Source organism: Brassica napus, chromosome A1 (assembly GCF_020379485.1).
Source record: "Brassica napus cultivar Da-Ae chromosome A1, Da-Ae, whole genome shotgun sequence".
In the NCBI taxonomy this organism is placed as follows: domain Eukaryota; kingdom Viridiplantae; phylum Streptophyta; class Magnoliopsida; order Brassicales; family Brassicaceae; genus Brassica; species Brassica napus.
This window is the reverse complement of record NC_063434.1, coordinates 8933027-8945693: the sequence shown is the minus strand read 5'-3', so window position 1 is coordinate 8945693 and position 12667 is coordinate 8933027. Positions and strand designations below refer to the sequence as shown.

General features: G+C 36.6%; 3 protein-coding genes across 3 annotated transcripts; 1 reads left to right on the top strand and 2 right to left on the bottom strand.

Annotated features, from left to right (window-relative positions):
• The first annotated feature begins 2615 nt into the window (after positions 1-2615).
• LOC106444423 (pathogen-associated molecular patterns-induced protein A70-like) lies at positions 2616-3704 on the top strand. The gene has a single exon (XM_013885899.3). It carries the CDS (start codon positions 2672-2674, stop codon positions 3524-3526), a length of 855 nt encoding a protein of 284 aa, XP_013741353.2. The 5' UTR covers positions 2616-2671; the 3' UTR covers positions 3527-3704.
• Positions 3705-4974: 1270 nt separating this feature from the next.
• On the bottom strand, positions 4975-7668 carry LOC106444435 (regulatory protein NPR2). Its single transcript, XM_013885908.3, has 4 exons — positions 7015-7668; positions 6207-6942; positions 5659-5862; positions 4975-5575 (listed from the first exon to the last, which is right to left on the bottom strand). The coding sequence occupies exons 1-4, from the start codon at positions 7552-7554 to the stop codon at positions 5238-5240; spliced, it is 1818 nt and encodes a 605-aa protein (XP_013741362.2). The 5' UTR covers positions 7555-7668; the 3' UTR covers positions 4975-5237.
• A 1695-nt stretch (positions 7669-9363) lies between these two features.
• LOC106444446 (nucleosome assembly protein 1;1) lies at positions 9364-12072 on the bottom strand. Its single transcript, XM_013885919.3, has 12 exons — positions 11869-12072; positions 11740-11783; positions 11464-11553; positions 11198-11290; positions 10995-11082; positions 10841-10902; positions 10566-10750; positions 10294-10468; positions 10169-10212; positions 9873-10056; positions 9761-9778; positions 9364-9663 (listed from the first exon to the last, which is right to left on the bottom strand). The coding sequence occupies exons 1-12, from the start codon at positions 11912-11914 to the stop codon at positions 9592-9594; spliced, it is 1101 nt and encodes a 366-aa protein (XP_013741373.2). The 5' UTR covers positions 11915-12072; the 3' UTR covers positions 9364-9591.
• Between the last annotated feature and the right edge of the window lie 595 nt (positions 12073-12667).

Sequence of the window (12667 nt, the reverse complement as noted above, 5' to 3'; positions counted from 1 at the left end):
AAAGTGTACATTAAAATGTCCACTGTAATTTTTACAAAAAAAAAAAGATCTTCTAATTTCCCAAATTTAATAACTTTGGTTAAAAAAAAATAGAAAGCTCACTGGAGTCCAAATGTGGTACCACCCATCCACATATAATGTTTTCAACTTTTTAGAAGGGACATCTACTACAAATCCACCACCCATTAATCAACTTATTAATTTTATAGTGAATGATATCAAACGAATATAAATTTTATAGCTACTACTATATTGAGTGTTGACAATAACAAAATATATTTGATTTTTGTATCTGCTATGTGATATTGTCACTATAGTTAAAAACTTAAAAGTGACAAGTGATCAAGTGGTTATAACTTATAACAAATCAATTTAAAAATTAAGTTGTCTTTAGGAGATGGATTTAATTATTTCAAATGATCTTCTCCACACTAATACAAAAACCAAGACATCAGGCTATTCAATTAATTTTACGTTGGACCTTCAAAATCTTGAATTCATGAGCTATATAGACAAATGCATTTTTCAAGTTTATACCTCGATCGATGCCTGAAATAAAAAGAAATTTTTACATTCTAAGACACATTATGACTTATGAATTACACATATAGACACATTCTGCTGGTCAGGCACTTTATGGATGTGTATTGTCCTTCATGCCCTCAAATTAGACCAACTATCTCATCTAATTAATTAAAGAGAAAAGACTATTTCTTATTATTGAAAAGTCACGAGTCACATATTCTCTCTCCATTCCCGATTTCAAAACTCAGATCTACTTTCCCTTTCCCAAATTCCCAACCCTAATTTCGAATCTTTTCCATTCTTCCTTCATCGTTCGTTGAATCACACCATGAACCCAGATTTTTTTATGCTTGTTTTGTTTCCATGATTCCCTCTCCAACTTTCTACCCATCTTCCTCCGCTTCCCGATAATTCTCAGATAACCCTTTTGATATCTTCAAACAAACCATGACGAAATTGAAGCCAAATAAGAAAGAGAATAAATCCAAGACTTCTGAGGAACCAACCCCTCGCAAATCGCAGCAGGAGGTTTTGTCCATGTCCACGTTTTATATACATGTCCACATTTTGGTTTGATCAATTGTGTCCATGTCCACGTTTTATATACATCCATGTCCACATTTTTACTCTGTCAATAAACACTTAATCGATTAATTTGTTTTTTTTTCTGGGTCATTCTAAAATTCAACAACCTAGGTAGATAAAGGTTGTTCAAATGCAAAGTACGCTTGCTGTTTAAAGGGTCAAAGTTTGAGTCTTCGTCGGAGAATTTTAGGTTTAGAACTAAAAGATTAAAATTTTGGTCTGAACATTTTTTCATCTTTTTCTGGGTTTTTGTTTGGAGGTTAGAGCGGTGGAACGACTTTTTCTGTTCTGAAGAGAACATGGGCGGTGGTTACTGGTGGCTGGAGTTGTCTTGGTGTCTAGACGGACATGGCTCCTTTCATCCAAACCCGAGTGAACTTAGAAGGCTCTGCTCTTTCGAACACGAAGACGTGAACTCCCTCCGCTCTTTATCTTCAAATGCTTTGAAAGCACTCTCTAGGAATAAGGATATTGAAAAGTGAACTCCCCAAAACCATTTAAATGCTTCGAAAGGTACAATTTTTGGATAATCTTCAAGTTCTAGCGACTCCACTGTGTTTGTAGTTGTATTTTCTATTGTATCCACAAATCAAACATGTATTTTTCCGTCCACGAGTAAATGTACTTGTCCATGGAACCTTGTCCACAATACTTTTTTTTGGATCGAACTCCTTGTACACAAAAAAAACTTCATACATATAAATTGTAGGTTTAGAAAAAGCTAAAAAAAATATATGGATTAATAAAACTCTTTAAATGTTTGATATGAACTCGTCCATAGAAAAAAAAAATATGATACATTATTTTCAAATTTTAGATGAAAATGAGTATGTTCTTTCAAAAACCCGTCCACAAAATTTTACCTTTCTCCTCCTAGCTGTAGCTCGTTCCAGTTTCAAAAAAGCAGCGAAACCATGAATTTATTATTAAAATCTACTTCTTTTACACACAAAAGCTCATCACCCTTAGATCTATTGACATCCAACGGCTCTCCAGGAATCTAATTTATATTATGTTTGGTCCCCACAAACCAGTCAGAATTAAAAATTAATAAAACTCTAAGGATGGTTCGGTTCAGCCAGCGAAGGGCAGTATAGTCCATAATGTGATGTGTCATGAGAGAAAGTGTCCCTCCAGCAAGTTGTGTCTGAATGTGTTAAAAAAGATAAAAAAGTGTCCCAAACTGTTATCAACAAAAATGAAAAACATTATAGTGAATTGATATATGCCAATTTCATTAAATATACTTTCAAATTAACTGAGCAGCTCTTACATAAATGGGTAAAAAAAGACCCACGCCGAAAAGTCAATTAAAATGAAAAACATACCAATAAATCAATACTACTCTATGCCAACTTCAATAAATATATACTGTCAAATTAACTGAACCAGCTCACAGAAAATGGGTAAAAAAAAGACCCACACCGAAAAGTCAATAAAATGAAAAAAAACAATTCTTACGCAGAGCTCATATTAATGATTAACCCAACCAAAAATATCTAATATAAATATTATCCATTTGTTCACCGTTCACTCTGCGACACACACACACACACACACTATGGAGCTCACAACCTTGGCCAGCTGGTTAACGCCGACGACTCTCTTCCTCCTCCTCAACTTCACCATTGGCACCATTTTCTTCACCAACAAGTTAGGTTCCGGTTCCAAGAAACACCAACCTCATCAAGATGGGTTCGGTCCAGGTCATAACCATGGTAATGCGCGGTTAGGCAGACCTCCCTCGTTCGTAGACAGAGTCAAGTCCATCAACTTCAGTCTCTACAACTCTCCTTCCCATGAATCCGAGATCCACTTCCACGGGTCGGATTCCAACCCGAACCCGCCTCCGTCTCTCCTGCAACGGGTCAGATCCTTCAACATGCCTTCCTTCAAGTTCCCGCAACACAATTCAGCAGGAGACTACGCTGCCTACGCACTCACGACCCCAGATACGAACCGGGTCGACCCGGTTGTCAAGAGCCCGGAAGATGAAGCTAACGTACCGACACAACCTACACCCGGAGGTCCGTCTCTCTTGCAGCGGGTAAAGTCCATCAAGCTCCCTTCATTGTATAGATCCGAGCCAGAACAGAGCTCAGTAGACGCAAAGCCGGAGAGGACGAAGTCGGAGTCGAGTAAGCCGGCAATGAAGAGTAAGAAGAAGAAGGCAGTGAAGAAGATGACGAGATCTGCTAGCGAGAAAGTCGGCGTTGGCCAGGAGGAGGAGGCGGTTGAGGCAGTAGAAAAGAGACGCCCGGAGACGACGAGGGTCGAGAGAACGACGTCGATCGATGAAGGAGAAGAAGGTGTCGACGATAAAGCATCCGATTTCATCAACAAGTTCAAGCAGCAGCTGAAACTACAGAGGCTGGATTCGTTTCTCAGGTACAGAGAGATGCTCAAGAACAACTGATCCGAAATTTACTGTTTTACCCTTTGTCGGAATGGAACTTTGGTTAAAAATGGAAATACTCTTGTCTGAAGGGCTTTTTGGTCATTTTGACACATATTGCTTGTCTTTAGATTTGGTAATGAGTGCTGACAAACTAGTTGTGTCGTGTTCGTAATTTCTAGATCTGGTTTCTACTGCACTTTTACGTTTTAGGTCGGCACTGCGTTAAAAAGTAATCCTAATATTATATTTTTCTTTAACTCAAAACCACATTGAATATCTAATTTTCTTAAATTGTTTTATATAACATACTAGTAATTTATTTTGATTAAATACTATATTTGTTTTGACCAAAATGGGTATGTTAGTTTATCTGTTACTTTCTTTCATCATTATCATATCATCTTTGTTGGTTGCTGCATACAAATCTGAACATTTTCTTTCAAAAAATTTCGTAGGGCATGTAGTTGTTATCAGTTTACTATTTATTGAACCACTAATGACAACGACGGTTCTCACTCTCATACACATGCGTGTGATCAACAAACATGTATGAAGCTCAAGTACTACTAATCATCCAGAAAAAATAAATATCTAGTGACTGGATAAGTACAACGGAACAAACTGATCAAATTTTATTTTATATTGTGACAAAGAAAAACAAACAAGTCTTCAGTTATATCATGAGGTTTGTTTAAAGCAAGAAACTAATAAGTATATATTTGAGATGTGGCTGTAGATGTTTCAATGGTCAAGGTCACAGATATTTTCGTAGAGATATTTTACAGTTGCGTATGAGCAAATATGGAATATCCCAAATATTTCAGTTCACATTAGAATATCCAAAGTTTTGGAAGTGTTTGTTATCGGTTTCATCCGAATAATTGATTTAATTCGCTTCATACGAATAATCTAAATATTAGATGTTCAGATATTTTAATTTTTTTATGATTTTAATTAGATATCCGATTCGATCCGTACAAATAAAATAAAAATATTTAAAAAATATCTAAAAGATAATAGAAAATGTTATATTTATAACAAAATATTTATTTTTAAATCTAATAACTAAAATAATCAATTTAATAAATAAGAATATTGTAAAATTTTCATATTATTTAAATATATGCATACGTGAATGAGTGTGTTGTGTGTACTCCAACATCACCATACCTCTAAGAGGCTGGTGTCCGTGGACAATGATAGTTACCACGGGACAAGAGTAGGCAGAGACATATGGACCCAAGAACATATATAGAACAACTGGTCTGCTGTTACAAAGTCGTATCAGAAATGAACTCATACAATACTGATAGTGTGAAAGGTAGTGCAGTCACAATAAAGATAAACAATTTTGATTCGTGACAAAGACATCATGAAAATTTGAACGGCAGGTATGTTTTGTTAAAGACTGCTAACTAAACATACTATTCTCGTGGACTTTGTATGAAAGGCTTCTTCCATCTAAATCGCGCAAGTCTCATGTATTAGCGTAAACAACATAGAAAATATACATATAATCACATCACTGGTTAACAAACGACCAACATTTGTTCAAAATACGCTTGCACCAAGTATACACTAATACACAGGATGGAAAGTGAAGGTCAAACCTCATATTGACGCAGATGAGAAAGACAGACAATAATACATATATGAAAACATATATACAACAAAACTTACCCGAAGAGTCTTACAAAAGACCTTGGGGTGGGCAAAACTTACCATAATTTTAGTTGCCGGCTTCAAATGTGACATGCTTTTCTATTCTTGAATCCCCCTTCCTGTTCCTGCAAATTCTTTTCTCTAAATCTCTTTTGTCCACCCTTAGGCGCCGGTGAGAGAGCTTACCATTGGACCTCACTGATCTTGTTTTGGAAGACTTTCCAGAGTCATCCTTCTCCTCACTAAAGGTCTTCATCACAGTCTCTTGTAGTTCCATGTACCTTTGCCTCTTCTGTAGCCGTTTCTCAGGTGTGTCCTCTTCTAGACAAGCCAGATGATTCAAGTCCTCGGTGTCCATAAAGTGATCGAGAGAGCAGCGTGGGAAATACCGTTTCCCTAGCTTCACTGATGACATAAGTGGACATCAAGTAGGTTTACTTGAACTCTTCTTTGACAGTAAGAAAAGTAAAATATCAATCAATACATACCGGTGTTAGTAAGCGCTATTAGTCTACACAAATGCTCCTCTCGGATTACGAAAGGTGCTATGTTTAAGTCCAGTGATGTCCTCTTCGCACAACTTTGTTGATCAGGGTCGAGACTAGAAGCTGTAAACTCGCTTGTTCCCTCCAGTTTGACGATATCCATTACCACTTGAGCTTCCACTGGAAATAGGATTCGAGCCAGTGCAACTGAAAAGTAGACACACGTACACTTTTATCATTAGAGCCCGCGCTGTCTCAAATTATCCTTGTTCAAGAAATGGTATAATTTTAAAGTTAATAGTTATATCTATATATTTTTGTCATTATAGACTCTAAATTTAGAAGTATAATTAAATTTTAAAAGTTCAAACTCTAATTTATATATCTATTTTTTTTTTTAAATTAAGAGTTTTACAAATATTAGAAGTCTACTCGCCCGTTTCACTTGCACATGCTAATGTTCAAAAATATGGTTCTAAGTTCTAACGACCGTTAGTAACGAGAGCACACAACAGTTGGCATATGACTATATGAGGAGGAAGAAGACATACCTCTGTTTTCAAGATAGAGCAACCTCATCCTCAGTTCATCAGGAGTAGCTGGAAGAGAAGGTAAACCATCTCTAGGCAACCTACCTAGTTTCCGCGCATGCTCTAGTACCTCTATGCATAGCCCTCCTTTCAGAGAAGGCTTCCCTTGCTCCGTACTAGCATTATACTCAGAAGCTTTAGTGAGTCTTTTTGCAATCACAAGAGCCGTTCTACCGTCAAACGTTGTCTCCGACGCATTCGCACCTTTAGTCAATAAATAAACCATCAGCTTCGGCTCGTTCCTCATCGCAGCAACGTGAAGCGCCGTGTACCCCCTCAGGTTTCTATGATCAACATCCGCAAGCTCAAGGTCTATGAGATCAGAGGCCGTTTTCACATCGGAATGTGCAACAGCGTAGTGAAGAGCGTAGGCGTCGTCTAGACTCGTGTGTCCTTCTGTCAAAAGCATCTTGACAAGCTCAACATCGTCGGAGTCAAGCGCCTTGTATATGTTCACGACGTGTTTGTCCGGCTCGGGCGGCTCGAGACCGAGCTCTTTGCGGATGTCGGTGACTCGTTTGACGATGTCTTGTGGTAAAGACTTGTCGAGAGTAACGATCTCTATATCAGACTTGGCGATAATCTCTAAGCATGTAACTAAAAGCTTCTTGTATGTCTCACCACAGATGTTAGCGAGCTTGAATATCACCAAGATGTCTTCTATAACAATCTTGTCTATAATATTCAAGAACTGCCTCTGAAAATAAATAAAAAATCAGAGATGAAACTGCTTATAATTTGAGACAAGAAGTTGTGTTTTATTTATTACCTCGTACAGAGAAACTAACTCGGGTATCTCGAAGACGTAAGCCAAGTAGAGAAGCTCCATCAAGAACTCAACAGCTGGACGGCACGCCACGTGGCAGCAACCATCGTCAACGCAATCAGAAGCTCCTTTCCTCGGCGGCCTCACTCTGCCGCTGTATACGTACGCCAAAACCATCGCCACCGAGTCGAATCCCACGTCGTGGTCTCTCGCGATCTCCTTGAGGTCGAGCTTGACGACGGCGGCGGGTTTTCGATCCTTCACGGCGGCTGCTAGCGCGTTCTTGAAGACGGGTATCCTCGCCGAGAGAACGCAGCGGTGGAAGGATATCTCGCGGCCGTCGGAGAGAACTAGCTTGGCGTCGCTGTAGAAAGTTTCCGGCGAGTCGAAGACTGATTCTAGGCAGGTGGAGAGGAGCTGCAGCGCCGAAACTTCCGGCGATGTTAGAAACTCCGCCGCGGGGTTGTCGATAGAGGACTCGGCGATGAAGCTGTATCCGTTGGTGATTTCATAAGAACCGGAGAGTCTAGCGATGGTGGCCATCAAAAGAGAATTGAAAAATAAAGTCGAGATCCGAGGGAAAGAAACAAAGAATGTGTACAGTGTAACTGTTTTAAGGCGTCAATAAGTAGTGACCGAATGAATCGTATTTATTTAACCAAAACAAAACAAAACAAAACGGTCTCTGTAGAGCATCTCGTTAATTTCTTCGAAAATGATTTAGCATTTCAAGTCCCGGAGGAAGCGGTTTATTCAACAATTATGCAGACTACAGAGGAAAAAAGCTTGCAAGGAATCTCAACATGGTGCAAGTAAATCTGGCCAGACGTGGATCTTCATAGGACGGCTCAGGTGATGCAGTTAGGCGTAGGTCTTCATAAGGCAGGTAGTATTGTCGGTTGTCGAATCGTCTATGTAATCTTTCCTATATCATAATTGTAAGATCCTAATAAATCAGCGTTAAAAAAAAACATTTAAAAAAAAAAAAAAAAAAACAAAGACTAGAAAAAAATTATAAATAAATTAAATTCTCTGAACGAAGCGGTTTTTTCGTTCTTGATTGTGGGTCCCTCTTGTGCATGTCTCCATGTTCTCTAGACAGTGCAGTGTGTTTGTTATGTCCGAAGAAGAACAAAAAAGAAGAAGTTTTGATGCGTGCGGATCACATTTCTTGCGTTAGTTGTATACCGTTTATTGGACATTAAAAAGGAGGTTTTAATATGCGATTAATGGGAGGATTAGGTGAGTTGATTTTGATAGATTTTGACTTGACTGAATTGGTAATAGTTCAAATCATCCGCCATCCGGCATTTAGAATCTCTCCAACGATCACATCAAATTTGGTGTTAAAATTACACCAAATTTGGTGTTATAAATTTTTTGTCATCTCCAATAACACCAAATTTTACACTGAAAATAATATTATATATTATTTGATGGTTTTAGTTTTATATTTTTTATTATATATTATCTTTAATTGATAAATAATTATTTTATCACATTTATATAATTATTTTTACTTGTAAATAATGAATGATAATAGTCATTTAGTGATTTATTTTGAAAATAAGAATAAAAAAATAAAAATTTAATATTTTATTTATCAATAAAATAAATTAAAAATAAAAATAATATAATATGTTAATGTTTAATTACAAATTGAATAATAATTAAACTATATTATTAAATGAAACATAATAAAATATTACAATATTAAATTTAGTGTTTTATTGGAAATAAAATCACACCAAATTTGATGTTTTGTTGGAGATGGCCTTGGTCTTCACACTCTTCACTAATAAATGGTCAAGGTTTATAAACAGTAGTATATGACAGAGAGTAAAATGGTAAACTAAAAGATAACAATCGTTCAGATTACAATACAATGATAATGATTGGTCAAACTAGTTTGGTCCGAATCAGAGAACAAAAGGTTGGAAAACTCTCTTTTGGTCAACAAAAAGAATGCTAAAAACAAAATAAAAAACGGGTATTTCTTTCAAATTTGGAAGTAATTTTACATTCTTCAGAAATTGACAAATCCTGTGGCGGGCGACAAGTACCCATCACACAAAGCAGCAATTTCGCCGAAGAAACCTCTTGGTGGCATCTTCTTAGAAACACACATGTCTAAACTTCCTCTGTAAAGATATGTTTTAACAATTGGCTGAAGCTTAGTTTGCGCACTACATATAGTACACGCCATATTCTTCAAGACTCGATTGTGTTAGAATGCGAGTTTTTTTCAGGTTTGGGTCATGTGTATTTCATTTTTGTTAAAAATGATACTTAAATGTGTTACCTAAAATATACTACTATATAACAGTTGACTTTTCACTAAAAGATGGTGAGGGCAGAAACAAAAGAGGGAATAATTCATTGATTGATAAACACTATGGAAAAGTCTTGAGTGAATCTAAGAAAATAAACACCAGAAATTAAATGATAAAAAAGTCCTATGAGAGCAGAGATGTGATTTTTTAATGACCAGAGATGTGTTTGACCAGAGATGACAGCGAAAGAGCAGAGATGTGTTTTTTTAAGCATGCTTTTTTTCCTTCAGTAGAGAGTAGGACATCACTACTGTTGCTTGCATTCGGGTGGCCTCTCGCCTTGTTGACCGTCACCAACCACCTGAGATCTGCCTCCCTTCTGCCAAAAGTAACAAAGATGATAACTACATGTATTCCTACTACAATCATGAAATGAGTAAAGTGACTCATGAAAATGACAAATGCCAGTTACATACCTTGTGTCCGCTTGACGGCTGCATAAACAATTTAACCAATTTCAAAACCATTAGTAAGCATAGACATGGCAGGGACCAGTTGAATAAAAACAATAATTGGAGCACTTCATACCTTCTTTCTAGTCTTCCTGTCTTCTTCATCGTCCTCGTCATCCTCATCCTCATCTTCGTCATCCTCCTCATCCTCATCCTCATCCTCCTCATCATCATCATCTATATCAAACTCCTCTCCTTCCATAGCCTCACCAGTAAACCATGAGACAGCATGAGGAATAATCTTCTCCCGGATAGCAGATCTGCAGAAAGCAAGAAGGATAATCAAATAGTTAGCAACTCATAAAGTAGATCCACCATTCAAAAGCAAACCCATAACCCAAACAGAACAAGTATTTTCAGAAAAGGACGCACCCAATGTCATAATCTTGTTCCATCAGATTTTGAAGTTCCTCAGCCTGCATCAAAGAACGAGAGGCATTATTACTAAATGCGTTAACAAAAAGATAACAATCTTTTTCAGAAGAAAGATATCATACTTTGTCCTCGTCGATATCTTCATCTTCCTCCGGGACTTGTGGAGGATTAAAGAAGTTGAAGAAGCTTTCACAATCTTCCATTTTGGTGATTGGTTTCGAGTTTGAACCTTTCTTAGGCTTCTTCTTAAGAATCTTCTGAGTCAGACACTTTCCAGGATACCAATCAATTTCTGTCCTGAAATAAGGGAAATAATACAAGTAAAGACAAATATTCAGCTTAGGCACAAAATACATGAAGTATACAACATTTGCAGAAGAGCATAAGCAGTTACCCTATAGCCTTCTCAAGCAGTGGCTCATCTTCATCAATCATATGATAAGACTTTGTCAAGACAGCGTTCTTAAAGTAGGGGTTCGAGTCAAAGAAAAACTCAAGTTTGAATCCTTTAGGCTCTTCAGTCTTGTACCACTTAATATCCTTAAGATATTTAAGAGCCTCCTCATCACGCTCTGTGACCTGACATGAAGGACATTAAGCTAGAGTTATATTCCATGGTTATGACTGGAGTTGCATACAAAAAGAATACCAAAACTGAATATAGCTTACCTCCTCGGAAGTCACATCATTGTTCTTCAAGGCCGTCAGCCAGAAACTTGGAACCCCTTTCTCTGCGATAGAACACATGAAAAACATCTTAAACTGTTTTCATCTTTCCCAAAAAATTTCATTTAAAAAGAAGACACCATGTTCCTGAAGTTACCTTCTGCAGGTTTTTCCCCTTCTTGGTCCATCTTCGTATCCTCTGGAGTGGTTTCAACTTCGGTAACTCCATTCACAATCTCATAACGCTGTGTGTTACAAGATACCAAGTTAGGAATATATCTACTATATATACAAAATTACAAAAATATATATACACAAATATACTAAGTTAAAAGACTTTTTTTTCTCAGTAACAATTACCTTGGTATAGAAAGGCTGATACAACATTTCATACTTGGCTTCGAGAACAGCTCTCTCCGCACGGAACTTTGCCTCAAGCTCATCATACTTGCCCTGCGTTAAGAGAAGTCACAGGTAAACAATAGGCAAACACCATACTTTGAAACTTGACATTCAAATAAGGAAGGAGAATAAACACAATCTAATATCCCTAACCAAGATCAGATACCACATTAATCAATCTACACAATTCAATAAAATATAATATGAGAAGAAACTTGTCTAACCTGAATCTCCTTCAAGGCTTCAACACGGTTTCTCACTTGAGGAGTCAGACTCTCGAGCACATCAGAATGCTGACCAGCCATGAGCTTGTTCTGCGGATTAACATATACAACAACAACAACAACAACAAAAAAACTCAGACACAATCTCAACTGAACCCCAATAAATCAAATGAAGGCACGCCTTACGGTGTCTCTAATATCAACATTAAAATCAAAACCAATCATATTCTTCGATTGCAGAACTGTTTTTTTTTTAAAGGAGAAAACAAAACTCACCTTAAGAGCGTGCATAAGGCCAATACGATCCTCGTCTTTAAGAGCTACAAAACAAAATCAAAATAAAAGAAGAACAGTCAGTAACCACAGCGCAGCAAGTGAAGTCGTAGGGGGGAGGGGAAGCCTTACCGTCAGTTAGATCGGCGAGGTTGAAGTTGTCCTTGTCGTTGCTCATGTTTCTGAGGAGTTTTGGAGGTTTGAAAATGAGAGAGAGATAAGAGAGAAGGAGAGAGGAGGGTTTTTAGGAGGCGGACTTATAATAAACGTGGCTTCCCTTATATACTCTCTCTCTCTCTTACACCAAAATTATAAACCTAGCCAACTGCCCTTTTTCATTAATATCTTTTCATTTAATTTTACAAAATCATGTTCTCTCTTTTTCTTTCATTTTATTAAATTTTATTATTTAAAACAGATTTCTTTCTCTTTTTGTCTAAATGTTAAAAAAAAATACTTAAGGCTGATACGAATAAAACTTTAATCTTCATAAAACATATAAGATTATTGATGTATTTTTTATAATTTATAATATGATATGTTAATGTTTAAAAGACAGTCAGATTTTGAGTTATCAATATTATCGAAATTTGAGAGAAAACAATTTTTTATAGAAATAAATATTTACAAAATCTTAATTAATTATATATAGATTAGAACAACAGCTTGTGAAATTTATTATCTAAGATTATGATTCTGACTGTTGACTATTTTGGAAACAAGTGGAACGAATAAAAAAAATACAAGTTTATTATCTAAGATTACTGGTCTGACTAATGACTATTCTGGAAACAAATTGAACAAATAGGAAAGAAATATAGAATAGTAGGAATGACAAGGAATGATTGTTTTTTTTCAACTTTAACAAGAAATAATTTTGTTTTTGACTTTGAATAGTGACCAAGGAATGACAAAGAATATTCAATTCTCT